At 27.9% G+C, this 18,077-nt stretch overlaps 4 protein-coding genes and 1 long non-coding RNA gene across 11 annotated transcripts in view; 2 read left to right on the top strand and 3 right to left on the bottom strand.

Moving 5' to 3' along the window:
* Positions 1 to 7,899, bottom strand: LOC100866304 (progestin and adipoQ receptor family member 3). 3 transcript variants are annotated; one of them, XM_003694528.3, is made up of 8 exons: positions 7,488 to 7,899; positions 4,454 to 4,623; positions 2,616 to 2,797; positions 2,134 to 2,290; positions 1,909 to 2,061; positions 1,362 to 1,641; positions 1,073 to 1,240; positions 1 to 871 (listed from the first exon to the last, which is right to left on the bottom strand). In XM_003694528.3, exons 2-7 carry the CDS (start codon positions 4,595 to 4,597, stop codon positions 1,098 to 1,100), a joined length of 1,059 nt encoding a protein of 352 aa, XP_003694576.1. In that variant the 5' UTR covers positions 4,598 to 4,623; positions 7,488 to 7,899; the 3' UTR covers positions 1 to 871; positions 1,073 to 1,097. The 3 variants fall into 3 exon arrangements, with proteins under 3 accessions (XP_003694576.1, XP_012343430.1, XP_086760218.1); XM_012487976.3 differs by having other exon boundaries at positions 7,108 to 7,543; XM_086904092.1 differs by having other exon boundaries at positions 7,351 to 7,514.
* A 1,373-nt stretch (positions 7,900 to 9,272) lies between these two features.
* Positions 9,273 to 10,988, bottom strand: LOC147658263 (uncharacterized). The gene is made up of 2 exons (XR_015290919.1): positions 9,588 to 10,988; positions 9,273 to 9,506 (listed from the first exon to the last, which is right to left on the bottom strand). It is a non-coding gene; the product is annotated as an uncharacterized LOC147658263 (long non-coding RNA).
* A 423-nt stretch (positions 10,989 to 11,411) lies between these two features.
* Positions 11,412 to 15,470, bottom strand: eff (ubiquitin-conjugating enzyme E2 eff). Of its 3 annotated transcripts, none has more exons than XM_086904095.1 (7): positions 15,428 to 15,470; positions 14,894 to 15,074; positions 13,395 to 13,458; positions 13,044 to 13,075; positions 12,445 to 12,522; positions 12,242 to 12,347; positions 11,412 to 12,119 (listed from the first exon to the last, which is right to left on the bottom strand). In XM_086904095.1, the coding sequence occupies exons 2-7, from the start codon at positions 14,915 to 14,917 to the stop codon at positions 11,980 to 11,982; spliced, it is 444 nt and encodes a 147-aa protein (XP_086760221.1). In that variant the 5' UTR covers positions 14,918 to 15,074; positions 15,428 to 15,470; the 3' UTR covers positions 11,412 to 11,979. The 3 variants fall into 3 exon arrangements, with proteins under 3 accessions (XP_086760221.1, XP_012343406.1, XP_086760220.1); XM_012487952.3 differs by lacking the exon at positions 15,428 to 15,470 and adding an exon at positions 15,186 to 15,333 and having other exon boundaries at positions 14,894 to 15,107; XM_086904094.1 differs by lacking the exon at positions 15,428 to 15,470 and adding an exon at positions 15,184 to 15,264.
* LOC105735777 (uncharacterized) lies at positions 15,288 to 16,688 on the top strand. Its single transcript, XM_012487950.3, has one exon. The coding sequence runs from the start codon at positions 15,825 to 15,827 to the stop codon at positions 16,458 to 16,460; it is 636 nt and encodes a 211-aa protein (XP_012343404.1). The 5' UTR covers positions 15,288 to 15,824; the 3' UTR covers positions 16,461 to 16,688.
* A 281-nt stretch (positions 16,689 to 16,969) lies between these two features.
* The window catches only part of jvl (javelin-like), an 82,345-nt gene continuing 81,237 nt past the window's right edge, over positions 16,970 to 18,077 (top strand). For all 3 annotated transcript variants that reach the window (XM_086904083.1, XM_086904082.1, XM_086904085.1), the window contains exon 1: positions 16,970 to 17,767. In XM_086904083.1, the coding sequence (XP_086760209.1) occupies positions 17,723 to 17,767 (45 nt within the window). In that variant the 5' untranslated portion in view covers positions 16,970 to 17,722. The remainder of the gene's footprint in view (positions 17,768 to 18,077) is intronic.

Genomic DNA, 18,077 nt, shown 5'->3' with positions numbered 1-18,077 from the left:
TACGTTTAGACAACAATTTTATTTAACAATTGAAAGGATTAACAATATTTTATTCATAATCATTTCATTTAAATACTTTTAATTTTAACAATATCATATAAAAATTGGCAAAGATGTATTTTCAAATTCTTTTATTTATACGTACAAAATGTACGTTTATTTTTCATATATTGAAAAATGCAAGGTATAATCTTGGTTCAGGCACTGTTCAGAATCAAAGAAATTATCATTTTTCTATATCTATTGTCTACCTTATAATATACTTTTTACAAATAGTATTTTATAATATACACAAGAAATTTTGGTTATTGAATAATAAATATCCAAATGTACAAACTTTTAACGAACTTTTTTTACTTGTACAAACATTTTCATAAGTATAATTACTTACGAGAAAATACATTATCAAATATTATAAAGTGTACGTGCATTTATCATTTTTGCTTTTTATTCTCGATAATAATTATTGCAACAAAAAAAAAATATTAGAAAATCATATTTCTCTCAATAGAAATAAAATAAATGAAGATTGTTTGTTATAAAAATTATACGAATGAAAGGAAAATGCAATTCATCTATTTAAAATGTATAAATATAAAATAAATTAAAATCACTAGTGTTAGAAAAATATTATCAAGACGTTGTCAAAGAATTCGCAATAATAATATCTCAAATATATATATACATATATATATATATTGCGAATATTGCGCATTGTGATATTAGATTGTCTGCCGATGAAGGTACGCTTGTAATGGATTCTCAATTGCGCAAGTTGTCTTTCTCTCAACAGCATAAAATGGTAGCTTGTTGTAATATTCTGGCGACCAAACATTAAATTCCATAGCGCAAGCGCATTCCATAATAAAACCTGAAATATTCGCTATATTAAATCATTATTATTCAATTACATAATTACATAATTCTGTTGGGATGAAACAAGGTAAATAAGAAATTAATATGTTTGAAATTCATAAAAGAAATTAATAAAAATGAAAGTAAAAAAATTCGTAAAAGAAAGAACTAAGATTCTCTGGAATTAAAGGTAAATATTTAAAAATGTCTTTTATACCTGATTGGTCGCCAGTCTGTGTTTGTCATAATGATCTTATACTGGTTGGACAACCGTGGTTCATTCTGTATTCTACATAAAGCATTCCAGTATTGTGCCAATAATAAAGAGCCAATACTACCAACGCGTGCCACCATTGATGAGAAGAACCAATATAATCTACCCATCCTTTAACAAAGTAAAATTCCAATGATACAGCATGCAACATTACATTGTACAAAATTAAATTTTAACCATACAATTTTTTATTGTATTTCATGAAAAAGAGGTCAACAGTATTTGCAATTACCTGGACAAAAGCGTTCTGGTATTTTGCTCAGGTAAATAGCGAATGCTACACCACTAATAATATACATTCCTAATACCCTTGGAAGCAACATTCTAACGATCGGGTTGTCCAAACCGCCCATAACAATGCTCCAATGCAGCGTTGGCAAAACTCCATAAGCTGCCCAAGCGACAAAAACGACTAGCTTGACGTTACCATTGACATTTAATTTTGGTATTTGCAACACCATTGCAAATATAAAAATTGCTAATACGGTTATGAGATAAAATCTCTGTAATTCCTGGATAAAGGGAGATATTTGCTATTAATAATAATTTTTTTTCTAATCTAAAAGAAAAGGAGAAAAAAGGAAAGAGAAAAAATATTTTCTCTTGTTTATTTTGAATAATATGATAAAGAATATTTTTTTTTTTAGCTAAAGTTTACGTTAAAATAGGAAATATAACGAATATATGAAAAGATTAGATACATATAGTATACCAATAATATCTTTGAGTAATTATAATTATAATATTTTTAATTATTTATTTATTATTAATTTGCTTACCGTATGACACCAAAAAGCATAATAAATTCCAGACATGTATATTGATAAAAGACTTAAAGCAATGCCGAACAAATCAAATGATAAGAAACACCAATAATCGCGTTCACTTCGGCAAGAAAATGTGTGATACACCGATGATAATATCATACACGCCTGAAACGGTAATTTTATCTTACTTTTTTTTTTTATATATATTTTTTTAAGCATCGTATTTTTAAACATTACCTGAAAACAAACTAATAGAAGTGCTACTATCATTTTATCACCAAAAGGTGCGTGAATATTCAGTAGACATAGGTCGTACAGGGTCAGACCGAAAAATAACATCCATCCGAATATGTGACTCCATATATTTACCGTTTCATTTGTCCACCAGAATATACTGAAATAAGTATTTTTTTTTTTTTTTGTCAAATTGCTATGCAACACGCAACCTGATGCTGTAGATTTCTGCTGATATTATATCGTTATACCCACCCAGATTTAAAAATTGATAAAAATTATGATTTTATCTTTTATTTCTCACATTGTATAGAAAAAACATTTCTTTTAACATTTATTTAACAGAAAGATGCTTATGATCTTTTTTTTTTTTTTTTTTTTTTTTAGATTATTTAACGTGTTTCTATTATATGATATATATTGACAAATCATACTAACATCTAATTTCATGCATGCATATGTACACATATTATGTAACTATATACCTTTCGATACATAGCTTCGTAGTAAGGTATCCTCGATAACCATGAAGAATATAAGGATTGTGTTGAAGATATTCAGGAGCTTCTTCGTAAGGCAAAAGGCGTCTCATTTTTTCTTCGTCTTCCGGCGTAAGTTTACCTTTAATAGGTGAATCCTCCAACTTTTTGGAGGTTTTACGGTATACCTGAGAGAAATTATTACATTATCTCGATATTTTTTACTTTTATTCGTCGTTAATATGTTAGAATATTTTTATAATAAATTGTAATTGATTACAATAGCATGATAATAGAAATTATTAGATCCGAGTCGTGGTTACATAATGCGTTTATATAACTTAAAAGTATTATACTTTGTAAAAAATATAAAAAATATGGAAATTCTTTTCAAACAGACATTAAAAAAGTAAGTAATACAATTGTTTTACTTTTATTATAATTTACCAAAATGATTCAGTTATCCGTCTTAAGCTGGATATTGGATATATTAAAAATAATGAAATGAAAATAGATGGATAGATCAGGTAAAATCTGTAATGCATGTGATAAAATATAGAAACATAGGCGTACGCTTGAAATAATTTATCCAATAGTCACAATGTCAAGTAGCTATTTTCTACAATAATAAAAGTTTAATAAGATAAGTTTCTTTGTATGTTTTCTTTACCCGTAAATGACCAATAAAGTCAACTACTTTTCAACTACTCTGTTGACTCATCGTAATTATGAATAGATGATTTCAGGATATAGCCACAAAGATTTAGTTGCTATCTCGAAAGCTATTAAGTAGGTCGCAACGGGACTTGCCTTTCATCTCACTGTGTCAAGTTTATACCACGGGCTTTCTTTCTCATCTTTTCTGTATCTTTCACTAGCGAAATCGATTTTTCACTTTACATTAGCGCCAGTTCTAGCTTCTAGCTATGCCGTATGTACGAGCATATTTTACTTTTTCCACCTAGGATCAGTACATTCTCCAATTTATTCGGATTTAACTACATTGTGTTTTGAAAGTTTTTCTATAGTTTTATTTGATAACAATAGATAGCTAATATTTCACTATCACTATTATTTACACTTATCCCACTATCCTATTATTCGTATTTCTCAATACTTATATATTTCTTCAATTTTTCTACATCATTGATCAACCAATCACGATTAGAAAGTTGCTTTCTAATCAAAATGATAATTCATTCGATATATTTAAAAAAAAAAAAATTAATAATAAATTTCCTCATTTTATCTTCTATTAGAATTATTATTCTAATAATGATAATTTCAGGGTATTGATTATTCCAAGATTTCTTTACTGATAAAATATTAATAATCATTTTTTCTCAAATTTAAAATGCCTATTCTCAGTCAACTGATTTTTAACTGGAATCGAACGAAAAGAGAATGCTAATGTTGATCGGTTACACTTGTATACTTGCGTTAGAAATTCACTCGTAACCTTGATAGACGTGGAATAATAAGCAAAGAATAATCACGTACGTTATACGTAAATCGGTGAACAACCTACATACTCAGAAATGCATATCGACGTTTTGTAAAGCCGAAGTTTTTCAAACAAAAATGGAGCATACTGTGCATAATACAATACTTGAATACCGTGTGATCTAACAGTAATTATGAACTGGTCAAAGTGAAAGTTATGGTTGGAATACGTAAACACGTGCTTGCAATTATTCGTTCGTTAAAAAATCTCGAAATGTTTCCAGTACCGATGAAATCATCCCACTTCGAGAAAAAAATAATTAACGCCGTAAAAAAAAAAAAAAAAATGATTGCAATTATATCGTTAAACGATGTTGAACGATAATAACTTTCACATTTACCTCTCCAGTAAGTAATTTGAGAGTCTCTTGGGTGATATCTGTTTTTGGTTGCTTCTCATGGTTGTTGTTGTGCTGTTGATCGTCGTTAGGTTGCTTTTCACTTTGATCGCTTACTTCTTCCACACCCGCTAGTAATTTCATCATTGAAAAATATTTCAATATCCTCTAGTCTGTAAATGGAAGGATGAATAGGGCTATAAGATCTTTACATATATTGAATTTATAATACAGTTTACAGTCGTGATTATATAGGATCGTATATGTTAGCCTTTGACTAGTTTAGTTGAATGAATCAATTCCAATTCAGTAAACTTTTTTTTTTCTTCGTCGGTAATGATATAATTGCTTAAACGCAGATAATAATCGTAATCATCGAATATCGAATAAAATTCTTCTAGACTATAAGAGTTAGTGGATCTTCTAATGTTCAAATATTAAATTTATTGCCTTCAGATCGTAAAAAGAAATATTTTTTTTTATAAAATTATATAAAGCGTGAAAAGTTTATAAAATGGCACTAAATAATTCTTTATTTATAGAAATAAATTAATTTTCGATAGATGACGTCCAAAACTTTTACACCGCTACAGTATTTTGTTTATCTAAAGTGAGAATTTCCACGTTTTATTTCGTTCCTCTTTATTTATTTAAAATGTTTATTTAAATATTTTTTAACTTAATTAAGTTAAAAAATTATTAAATGATACAAAACATTACTATTAAATGATGAATTAGTATAATTTATTCAATGCTATAAATATTTATATACAATATATTATGTAAAATAATCTATTTAATATGAATAGGAAACTTTTACAGTCTTGATTAAATGTTTTTTTCATAATGTCCAAGATATTTGTTATTATCTATTCGATGTGTACTTCTCATTTTCTTATCTCGATTATATAATTGAAAAATAAGGCTTAAAGAAAGAAAAAAGAAAATAAATCGATTGAATCGTATATTATCAAAGAAATTTTTGTTGAGGGTCTATTCAAGTTGCTTTTTAAATCGAATAGAAGTGCAATCAAAATATAACGTTTATTTCATTATTCTCATTAGTGCGTTCGAGTTTCATTGCATTCATTCGCATTCATACGCCCAAGATCTTCTTTACAGATCCTTGCTTTGGTTTCCATATCAATCGACGAAGAGTATAGTGACAAGAGTCGTTTTCTAACAAGTCGAGTTTTTAATGTAATGGCCACTTTCAAAGTGTTTTTTAAACTTCTCGCCGAAGGAAATCTCGTGCACGCGACTATCCTTTCACACGCGAATCCTTTGCAGAGGAAATATTTTCTACGTACTCTACACGAGGAGATCTCGACAAAAAGATATCTTGTAAGATTTTCCCGTTTTTTGCGTCGAATTTTGTATTATCGAGAAGGAATTTATTAGATGTGGAATGGAGACTGAAAAAAAAAAGAACTAAAAATTATGGTAAACAAGAAGCATTTTTAACGACTCGGCTTTTTGCTTGAACATTTCTAATAAAATCTCGTATATTTGAGTAAGAAAAGGAATATAATTCTAGATTTTTCTTTCGATTCTTTTGGTCGTAAACTTTCGAAATGCTCGATAAAGAATAATATCCGGAAAGCTGTACCCGTAGTCTGGTTATTTCGTGTGTTTACAAGATATCTGTTCACTCTCTCTTGCGCACTCAATCTTTTGCGTTTAATCCACGAGAAAGTTGAAGGCGCTCCATAGAACAAGTGGACTCCGCGCTTCCGTTTTCAGATAACTATTGTCGATAATTCTTTTTTTCTTTTTTTCCGAGATCAAAGTATTTTTTTTTTTTTTTCTAATTTAATCGCATTATATTTTTTTCTTTTTCTGAATTTAATCATCACATTATATTTATCGTGGAAAATATAAGTGAAAAAACACAATCTTTTTATCAGCATTATATTACAATATTATTCATGTTAAAGCTAGTTAAAATTGATAAAGAAAATTGTATTTATATATGTAGAAATTTAATTTCTTACGGTTTTCTTGTATCTACATGGTACTTAAAATTTTTTCTTTTTCTTCTTTTTTTAATGTATCTTTTGTATTACGATATAAATATGATGTTAAATTCATAAGTACAATGTCTACATGTGAGACGTGAGTTTAACATTTACATATATAATTATATACAAAAAAATGTATTTCCATGTTGATTTAAAAGGAAACTTAAAATACGTCAAAAGTAGTTTTTCCTTTAATGCATAAATTAGTGGAATACAAATATTCATGTATATATTTAATTTACGTACGAATATCATTAACCACCATTACTTCGTTCAAGAAAAGTATGTAATAAATAAATAAAATAAATTTTTTCGAATAAATCTGCATAATATATATTTTTTAATTCAATTTGTAATTTGCAATTAAAATTGAATCGCAATTAAAATTAATAAACTTTCAACAAGATTAACAATTAATTGTAATCAAATTAGCTTTCTTTATTTAGCTTTCTTTATTTAAATCAAAATTTATACATGTGAAATTAACGAGAATTAACAAAGTAAAAATTTATATCATAATTAACAATTTAATTTTGCAATTATTTTGCAAGATGAAGGAAAATTAAAAAAAGAAAACACAGACACACACAAGTCGCGATCCCACATTTACAATATTTCTATCAATATAATAAATACCTTTTCCAATATTCATTATTTCTTCGCGGCAAAGTATCGATAAGTAAAAGTGGCAACGACTACGAGACCAGAGTATAAAATATGGTTTACGTTGTCACGTTATGACCGGTCATGTAACACAATTGTAATTTGTTAGTGAAAACTCTCGGCGAAGAATCAGACGATGGATGAATGCACGCGTTTGTTCGTAAACACAAAGCGCGTCGACAAGTGAACGCGACACCGGGGGACACAGATACGTACCACGCTAATTGCAATTCCAGCGTGATATATGCCACTTTACAATGATTTAAAACGTTCCCCCTTTGTTGGAGCCCTGACAATAATCGCGAACAACGTTTCGTCTGTCTGGTTAACGTTAACATTTAATGCCTACGTACCACTTGGCTGCGGCGTGTCGTCTGGTTACGAAGCCCTCGCGACGCGAGTGTTTATCGAGCGATCGCAATCAACGTTTTGAAAAGGTCGCGGCGGGTGCAGCAAGTCACTCGGTCGTCGATCTATCGACACATTCTTCCGACGATCATGCGTGTCTATCCACTACAACGAGCGAATCACCTTATCCTCCGCCTCGATCCCCGAACGTGCCGAGAACAGCACTGACACTGAACAAACTGCACTGTAACCAGACGGTCCAAAGCGCCGCTCGATAGATCGAAACACATTCCCGTACTACGGGCTAGCGATGGGCTCGACTTTTTATTTTCACTCTATCTCCGCGTTAATCACCATCTTACGTTCTTATGCTTTACACGTTCTTGCCTCGCTCGGCTGTTGTTCTGTTTGTCGTGTCTTTTTAGAACAAATTTGATTAATAAGTTTACGATGTTTTGTTAAGAACATTTATTTATGTTATGATTTAAACGGATCGTTAAATACTCTTTATTTTTTTCGTGTTTTCAGTTTTATTTTTAGAGAATAATTATATAAGTATTTATATTTATTTGATTATTGAAGAAGTTTAATAGTATTTATCTTTTTCTTTTTTTTTATTACCATAATTATATTGTGCTTAATATTAATATAATTTTTATAGTTTTGTACGTGATATAAATTAAATTGATATTTAATTATGAGAAATGATATTGATTTTATTTTTATGTAAATAAACAGTAATGATTGAAACAGTTTATTAACATGGAATTATTGAGACGAAAAATTATATTTATATTTATTATGTATAATAGATTAGAGATATAAGAATATATTAAGAGAATAGAAAAGAGTACAAGTTTAAATCCGTTTGTTATATTTTAGTAGAACACTTATGAGTAATACTGGACAACTTCGTTTTTCCAAACTTTCTATTCTCCTTATTATACGATCCGAGATAAAGAGAAAATTCTTTATATATTAAGAAGATGCCCACGCATTATTTATATATTAAAATAAATGATATAAAAAATCATAATTTTTATTAATAATGAACGTATTAAGTTTGAAGTTCAGCAAAAATGAAATGGATGACTATTTTTGGAACTTAATTATATAAATACGTAAGTCATATAGTTGCCGATGTCCTACATTCGTATAAAGAAAAGGCTAATCGTAAAAAAATATGTTTCACAAAATTAATTAGAAATACTAAATGTTAAAAATAGCGAAGAAATAAATATAAAAATATTATCGCGAAGTTTTTATTATTATTCAATTTAATTTTTATTGACATTATTAATTATTAATTATATTAATATATATTGTTAAATTTGCTTAATATACGGGATAAAAAAAATACGAATTATATTAACGCGGTGCGATAAAACTTGATAAAATTTTGAATAACAATTAACATTTTAAAATATTTTAAATATTCTGTAAATAGAATCGTAAATAGATAAAATCTTTATTGTAAAGATATTAATTGTCACGTATTCGCATAAAGTTTTTAATCAGAGATTCCTGAAAATAATATATTACTTATAATTATAAAATAATTATATCAATATCATTTTACTATCACGATAAAAAAATTATTTCTTATGAACTTTTAATTCTTTGAATCAAAAAGAATAGATTCTATATTTTCGTATATATAGTTAAATCGTATTTATATTAAAATTAATTTTTTAATATTATAATGATAAAGAATGTATTTAAATTTCGAAAATATATATTCGTATTTGTTTAAATTCAATGTAAACTAAACTTACAACTCGAAGAAATGATTAAAATGAATAAACTTTAATTGGATTCTTGTTTGTGATTACATTTTTTCCAAGAGTCTTGAAATTCGTTGATCAGATAAAGATATGCTTATCTCCATCACTGACTTCGCTGTTTCAGCAGGTTTCCGCCAACACTGTTGTAAAATAGGTGCACAACGGTCAAGAGCAGCCAGAGCAAAAGGGGGAAAGCATTGCCACTTTCACCGTTCCACGGTTTTTTTTTTTTCAGCGTATCTAAAAATTGTACAACGGATATAAGATGCGTCAATCCTTCGTGAAAGTCTAACAAAGACATCTGCTGGTTCAAACGTGTACCTTAAACTCCGATCGTTCGAAGATTCTTTGTTTGTCCCCTTTTTTCGTCTACAGTTATGAAACTGTAGATCAATCTGATACATCGATTTTATTCTTAAAATTTCGTTTTATCCTAAGTTAAAAGTTAAGTTAAGTTAAAAAATTAATAAAGAAAATGCAGTAACATTTACAATTTTACGCGGATATTGAATTTTTGTTTAAAATTAACGAAAGACTTATTTTGAAAAGTTTAAATTACCAGTTTCGAAATTCGGTCAAGGCACATATTGCAGATGTTGCAGATTTAAAATACATAAATAAAAGGCAACAATGACAATAACAGAATTGTAGTACGTATAAAATATGAAATAAAATAGAAATATCAAGATAATTGTCTATAATCGCCAATGATCGTAGTTTATAAGTGATCAGAATAGATATACCTTATCATTATTTGAAATTTATTATATAAAGGGCTAATGCTAAAATAATAATAATTAATTATAATATGTATAATAATAATTACACATGAGATGTGGTAATAATAATTAATTACACATGAGTAGTTTTCCTTCTAATAGAGATGAACGATGATCCATTTTCGAGGCAAATATTTAAATACCTGATTTGCCGCGCATTTACTTGTAATTAAATTACAGCAGTACACGATCGTATGAGACAAAATCGACATTAACAAGTGATATACCATATTACATACTAATCGATTTGTCTTTTCTAGGCTTCGTATTCGCTCCGTGAGCTTGCCATATTTTAAGCACCGATTACATTCAAAACTTGCTCGTTAACGCACTTTACACCATTCGCAAGACAAAATCGTTTACTTACTCTCTAATTAAGTGACCATCTTTATGATATCTCGGATTGTATTTGTTACCTAGGATTAGAAGCCGAAACACTGCTAGCACCAACGAGAGGTGCATTGTTTCTAAATTAGTTTGAACAAACTATCGATAAACAACATGTTATCGTGAATGACAACATGTTCTTTTATCTTGTAAAAATTGCAATGGATTTTGCAAATAATTTGAAATCTTACTGTAATCCTTTACAGCCACAATAAATTGCAAAAATATATAACGATTGAAAACGTATTTGAAAAAACTTAGATCAATTTTAAAGGATGATTTTACTGTCATGATAATATACGAGTTTTAATATAATAATGAAAGATGTGATGGTATGTATATACTTATATTGTGGATGGAAAGGAAACTTAAGACAAGTACTAAATAATAAAAAATCGCTTAAAGAAAAATTTACACGCAAAACAATAATTAACGCATTGATTCGAGTAAAACATAGCGACGGGCGAATTCTTAATTCGCAAGGTACGACGCATGACTTTATTGATTATATAATGACGCACTATTATAAAATGAATTCAGAGGATTTTACAAATCCATTGTTAAGCTCTAGGGCTCTTTGAAACATTTCTTATCTATTTTATAACGCGTTTTATATAAGAATTCAAACAAAATGTATTTCGCTCTCATCATTTATCGATAAATAGTGACATCGATGACTACATTTTTCATATGTAAATAAAGCCAAACGACGTCATAAGAAATCGTGAATGCCTTTGATTGATATTAGTATCGCACGGGCCCATGAACGGCAGGTACTTATGTCGCGGTCATTTAAGTCACCAAAATTTATTATTTTACGTACGTTGAATTATTTTAAGATGTATAGTCCAATTTATCGATTAACGATATGCATAATTAAATTACTACACACACACAGGAACCAAACTATAAATTTCGAGTTACTCGTAGAATTTGTTAGATAGGTAAGGAATTTTAATAATTGAACAAAACATACAGGTATAGTTTCAGTAGTATTTATATATAGCCCAGTCTTACAAAAAAGTGACCGCATCGTTCCAAGGGACGGGCAAACATTGCTCACTTGCGTTAAAACTAACAATCGGTGTGCTGTCAGTTCAAGGTTTTCATTTCACTGAGAAAGTAGGTATATAATATTACGATATTATAAGCACAATAATTAGAAATTAAACTATTAAATTCAAATACAAATCCTACTTTCACTCTCCTATATTTTACTTCCATTTTTATTTATGAAAATCAAAGCGGACATGTTTCTTTTTTTTTTTTTTCCTGATTTATATATATATATATAATGTTATGTGACCACCTTTCAAATTGCCTCAATTGCCATTGTGGCAACGTCTCAATATTCGCAGGCCTCTCGGTACGAAGGGAACTTCAGATTGATCACGTTTGTCTGAGCATTCTTCGAACCCGAGTACTGGCTTAAGTTTTAAAGTAGACGAGCCATAGCTAATTTCAATCGGTGCTGATGCATAAGTGGCAATAGGCTGGGGCTGCTTGTTGGTGGTTTTTAGATGTTGAAATCAACGGAGATTGACGCATCACATGGCATACTTGCGCGTCCATTCACGTGCCAATTCATTGTACTTCTCCCTATCAGTTTTGTATAACCTTGCTATCTCTGGTACCAAAGGGTCATCTGGATTTGGATCGCACAGCAAAGAGCATATTGACAGTAACACTAGAAAAAAAAATTTTTTTCTTCTAAAGATTACATTAAAATGATAAGATTACATTAAATTTCATAAAAATATTATGCTATTATCGTTTTCTTCATCCTGTTATTTAAAATTTTCTACAAACCCTTTGATATGGTAAGTGCTGGGGACCATTGCGATCTTAAAATATCCAAACAAATACTTCCATTACTGTTGATATTTGGATGATAAATTCTGGTTGTAAAAGCAACCTATATATATATATATATATATAATTAACATATAGAATTAATATATTATTTATATGTTGTTATATAATAAAATACTCTGAAAATTTTATTAATATACCTTAGGTGGTTTAAATGGATAATCTGTGGGGAAATGAATTGTAAGGAAAAATACTCCTCCTTGGTATGGACTGTCAGGCTGAAAATAACATTTATTTCTAAATATATAATATTTAATTGTGATTATTTTAAAATATGATGTAAATTTTATCAATATTTATAATTTTTTTTTAACATATATAAAAAAAAAGAAAAAATATCTTTTTAAAATTATATTTAATAAAATTTAATAATTAATTTTCAATATTATTATTAATGATAAATATAGTAAAATAGTAAATATAATTACTGTAAATAAAAATAAATATTATAATATTACATAAATATTATAATATAATAATGAAAAATGATTTATAAAATCTTATCGATTATTACATGCATTGGGTTATATATTTTTACATGAAATTATTAGCCATAAATAGTACAATATAAATTTCATTACTTAAAAATTACCTTTAAATATCAGAGTGAAAGTGAAGATACTTGAAAATAATACTTAAATTATATTTATATGTACATTAATATTTCTAAGATATGCATTTCAATAATAAATATTTAATTAATTCATGTAATATAATATTAAAATCATTATATACTTACTGGTCCCATAATAGTTGCTTGCCAATGGAATACTGAAAGCAAGTAGAGAATTAAATGTAAAAGCTATAGTTTATTAAAAATCATAATTGATCATGTTAAAATTAAATGATAAATTATATTTACTTATAAAAGCATCAAAAAGTTCAAATAATAAACAAAAATAATGGAAAAAATGATTTCAGTTTCCCTTGACAATATATATATATATATTTATTTATTTTAGAAGAATCAAAAAAATTATATAAATTATATGTTTCATAAATAAGTATAATAATAACAATGAAGACAATTATGATTTACTAATCTTTAATTAAAATGAATGTATAAATAATAATTTTTTAATGAACTTACGATCATCTCCTACAGGACCAGCAGAGCATTGCGCAGGTGGATCTCTACCAAGGTCCTGAAGTTCCTAAATACCAATAAATTTGCATAATGTAAATAAAATATTTTAGATAGATGTAAAAATATATAAATCTTATTTAATAATTCACATCTTATATATAACTTCTTCCAATGATATGTAGTTTCATTTTCAAGAAATTATTTTTAAATTAAATTATTTTTAAATTTTTGTTAATACATATATATTATCAATAATATATTCTTTTGTCTTGTGTAATAAAATTTTGAATTTTAAAATTTATATATCTATAGATATATAGTATATATGAACATGTGTAAACAAAATATTCTAGAACATTCTTACATATGTATATATCTATATACATATATAATTATGTAAATGTATCATTAATATAAATTAAATTTCAAAATCTTATTTATAATATACAAGTTCATACATATATATAAAATAATCCATTTATATTATATTATATTATTTATATATATATATCTTAAAAATAATTCATATGTTTTACACATAAGATAACCATAATATATCATATCATTGTATAATGGTTAAAGTAAAGAATCTATATTGAATTAAAATAGATATAAAAATATAATTAAATTTAAAAATTTAATTGTTTCATGCAATTAAATGTAAAAATCAATTCAGATGAATTTATGAATAATTTAAAAGAAAAATATGATTAAATTAAATATGACTGAGTTAAAACATTTATAATATTTTCTGTATTTTATGTAACAAGATAACAGAAATGAAGTAAAAAGGGAAAGTAACATATACTTTGTCTTTTATATGACTATTTTGAGAACGATACATGTAGAACTTTCTATTCTCTTGTCCTTCTACGTTAAATTATAACTTGATTAAGAAATATAATAATTGATAGATTATTAGCATACATTATAAAAAATATATTAATTCTAAATGATTCTTTTTATCATACTAAGTTGCAGTCACATGGTGACAATTATTAATACTAAATTATGAAACAAATATGTAACGGTTAATTAGAAGATTTCTAATAGTATTTCTATCTACAAATAGATTATGAAGACATTAATGAAATTTTCGTAAATTCTAAGTTATCTATAACTTTATGCATATGTATATATGAGTAAACATATATGTATACATAGATGTATGTAATGCACGGTTTTACGTTACTTCCGGCAATTTATCGGCTAGCCACTTAAAATTTTTTTAGATTTTCACTGTCACCGAAGCTACGTCCACTGGCACAAAGTGGCACTGTGCAACGTGCATAATGCACTATGTCGATATAAACGCGTACGCAAGTAAATCAAAGCACAACCGAAGAATGCAAAAAAAAAGGGGAAAAGCCAACATGATTTTCAATGCTGGCTCACATTGCTTCACTGCAAAATCGTTAAGGGCGTTCAACCGCATTCGACACACATCACATCAACACCCGATTGTCTTTGTATAATACGAACACCTCTGATCATTCACGTACCTTATTAATTCGTTTTAAAGCCATTTGTTGAACTGTGTGTTGATATTAACCGGCTGAAAACCAGACAGCGATAGCCGCTAGCCGAAGATCTTTGATTAGGGATTGCAAGATGGCTGCCTTCTAAACGTAGCCTTACAGCGTTGGTCAAATCAGCATCCGTGAGCTATTCTTGCACTGTCCCCTTCATATTCAAGCAAATTATTTGCAATTGTGTCTAGGATTATTTTAACAAATAAATTTTATTGGAGGAACATTTTAAAGGAAAATAATATTATTGTGTTTTCTCTTACACCTTTTATTGTGAAATTAAGCCAGAGACTCCACGGATTTCCTTTTATCGGCAACTAGTGGATTTTTAACATTATACTATCATTTCTCGGTAGATGTCGTGATGAAAGGTACAAATGATTGGCCAATGCGCGTGATTAAACGAATTTTATTCATATGTGTGTTATATACCACGTATATATGTATATACATATACTAAATATATACATCAGTTTAACGATGATCATATAATTTTCAAATACTTACTATGCAGTTATCACATTACGCTGTTTCCTTTCTTTAAAACAAGTATCTAGTAACTAACCTATAATAATAGTGAATTTATGTTCTGAGATGATTAATTTAAAATAAAGGAGGAACGAAAGTAGGAGAAATATATTATTATTGTATAAATTATAGTTTATATGTCTATATCTTAAGTATGACATCATTCTGTTTCAAGAAGATATTTTTTTTTCCATATACATATACTTATATTAACAATGCTCTATATATGGTAAAACAAAACAACTACGTTAATTCCAATTATAACCCTAGGTCAGATAATGTCAGAAAATTAATAAGTTATATTAAAATATTAATTTATAGCTTAATATTATATTAAATGTGAATATATTTTAATTAATTATAATATTCAATTATTATGAATGAGGGAAGAAAAGTGATAGGATGTCAATGCAAAAAATTACAAAAGCGAAGAAAAGAATGCAAAAGAAAGAGACAAACATTAGTATATAATCCGGAGGAAGAATTGTGGCATGAACCATATTTAAAAGATTTACGGAGGGAGTTTTCACGTGTATCTATATTATGCGATTCAAAGATTGAATTGCCATGGAAAGATATTGTATTACCAGCAGTTGGCATGAAAATTCGTCAAGACGTTTCCTTGACTCCTTTGACTGATCGAGATAATGAGAAGGAAGAAAAAGAAACAGAGGAAAAAGAATCTTTAGGAACTATGCTTTTACCATGGAAAGATTTAATTATTACGGAAACTGTACCTTCGAAAAAAGATGCTATCGAGAGTTGCGATTCTACATTAGAAATTCCTTGGAATGATCTTGTACTCGAGAAGCCAATGGATATACAGCCTATACAAGAAGAGGCTTGTGTTACTACCGATGTTGAGATTCCATGGAATGATATTTTGATACCGCGAAATATAATAATTGAATCACAAAAAAAGAAGCATCCTTCTTCAAAATATCCACCTCGAGCAGTTACAAAAGGAAAATGTTGTTGTACAATTGGATGCAAAAACACTACACTTTGCTAATAATTTTTAAATTAATCTATATAATTATAATATAAATTATTTTAAGATAAGTTTTCTTAATTGCTTTTTATTAGTTTATTCATTTTCAATTTCATTTAATTTTTTAAAAATATGTAAAACATATAATTTCAAAAGAAATTTTAACATTTTGTAATTTGCAATTTACATTTTATAATTTGTAATCAATATCTATTTTCGAAAATATAATAAAATTTTTTGTATACATAAGTATATGTTTTAAAGAATTCTGTAAACTAATATGCGATTAGTACTAAGATTTAAAGAATAATTATCAAAAATTATTCCGCATTTAGAAATTTATAAGCGTATATAAAAACATATCAAAATGTATCAGATTGCGCAAGTTTTTATAACTACAAGGTCGCCCAGAATCTTTTTCATTGAGTTTATTTTTAACTGATCGAAATCACTTAACATGTATATAGTTTATATCACGGTAACAAAGTAATATTAATATATATTGATATAGACTAAAAATAATATTTTTATCAAATATTTTTATATTCCTTATGCTTCTACATACATTGATAAGCGAAAAGCTACATATATATATATATAAAAATTACAAATAAAAAAAAATTTTTGTTATTTATATTATCGACAGAAGTTAAGTTGTGATTCAAATAAATTACATGATGGCGCTACGTGCAACGAAACATCGCGCCGCCATGATTATTATCCGCTTGATGTTCATGATTGGCGGCAGTCGGCACTAGCCAGTGGACGCGAACGGTGGTTTGTTTGTAATATAGTTAAGTCAAATGCTGCACATGAAAATGGCGTAGTAAGGTGGTATAACGCCGTAATTATCATCGTATAGATGTGTCGTGAAAAGTTTCGAACAGTGAACAGGCGTCTATCAATCGACTTTTTAAGCATTTGTAACGATACCGTCCAATTAAAAGCATTGTGATTAATTCGATGGATCACTCATCCTAATAACAGCGTGAAAAGTGTGTTGTGTGTTGGTGACTCGTACTGTGATTTGACAACGGATGTGTTCGAATTCCTGTTAATGTTTTGGAGGTCGAACGAGATGTACAAGTTTAATTAAACCAACGTAATTAAATTTTCATGAAGAAAATCCAACGATGGCACTCATACTTGGGAGAAATCAAGAATTTTTCCTCGTGACAGCTTGACGACCTCGACTCCAGACGAGTTCAAGATGGCGCCACCGGCATTTTGACACTTGCTCAAGATTCGTCAGCTGGATTTTACAACCGCTCCGAGTTTCGATTATGAGCAGAGAATTTTACGTTCCTTGTACACCCTACACTTATCAGGTAAGCGAATTATTGCTTATCATTTTTTCTAATAATTACGGTTGCTTCAATGTGTTCGGTAATCAGATGCTTCTTGCATCGCCATATTTTTGCAAGGAGGACTCCAAATTGTTAATTTTTTTCATAACCTTTAAATATTTTATTTGATTTTTTTTTACAAGCAGGATATAATATTAATTAGTACATCCAGTATATTTTAGAAATAAATCATTTAGCATAATATTATTAAAATTATTGAAAGACATTTTTAATATGTTTTTGAAATTAATAATATAGCGAATGTTATTTTTTGACAATGCTATAAAGATCG

This window comes from Apis florea, unplaced genomic scaffold (assembly GCF_048593485.1).
Source record: "Apis florea isolate Af1SG1 unplaced genomic scaffold, ASM4859348v1 contig_2293_pilon, whole genome shotgun sequence".
Lineage (NCBI taxonomy): Eukaryota > Metazoa > Arthropoda > Insecta > Hymenoptera > Apidae > Apis > Apis florea.
The sequence above is the reverse complement of the archived record's forward strand: the minus strand, read 5'-3'. Positions and strand labels throughout refer to the sequence as shown.

Excerpts from the sequence above, each read along its gene's own strand:
- LOC100866304 (XM_003694528.3), bottom strand. The coding sequence starts at position 4,597 with ATGATGAAATTACTAGCGGGTGTGGAAGAAGTAAGCGATCAAAGTGAA. Across the intron at positions 2,291-2,615 it reads ACGAAGCTATGTATCGAAAG|TATATTCTGGTGGACAAATG; the intron begins GTATATAGTTAC and ends TACTTATTTCAG. Across the intron at positions 2,062-2,133 it reads TTCTATTAGTTTGTTTTCAG|GCGTGTATGATATTATCATC; the intron begins GTAATGTTTAAA and ends TTACCGTTTCAG.
- eff (XM_086904095.1), bottom strand. The coding sequence starts at position 14,917 with ATGGCTTTAAAACGAATTAATAAG. Across the intron at positions 13,076-13,394 it reads TGGTCCTGTAGGAGATGATC|TATTCCATTGGCAAGCAACT; the intron begins GTAAGTTCATTA and ends ACTTGCTTTCAG. Across the intron at positions 12,120-12,241 it reads AGCACTTACCATATCAAAGG|TGTTACTGTCAATATGCTCT; the intron begins GTTTGTAGAAAA and ends TTTTTTTTCTAG.
- LOC105735777 (XM_012487950.3), top strand. The coding sequence starts at position 15,825 with ATGAATGAGGGAAGAAAAGTGATAGGATGTCAATGCAAAAAATTACAA.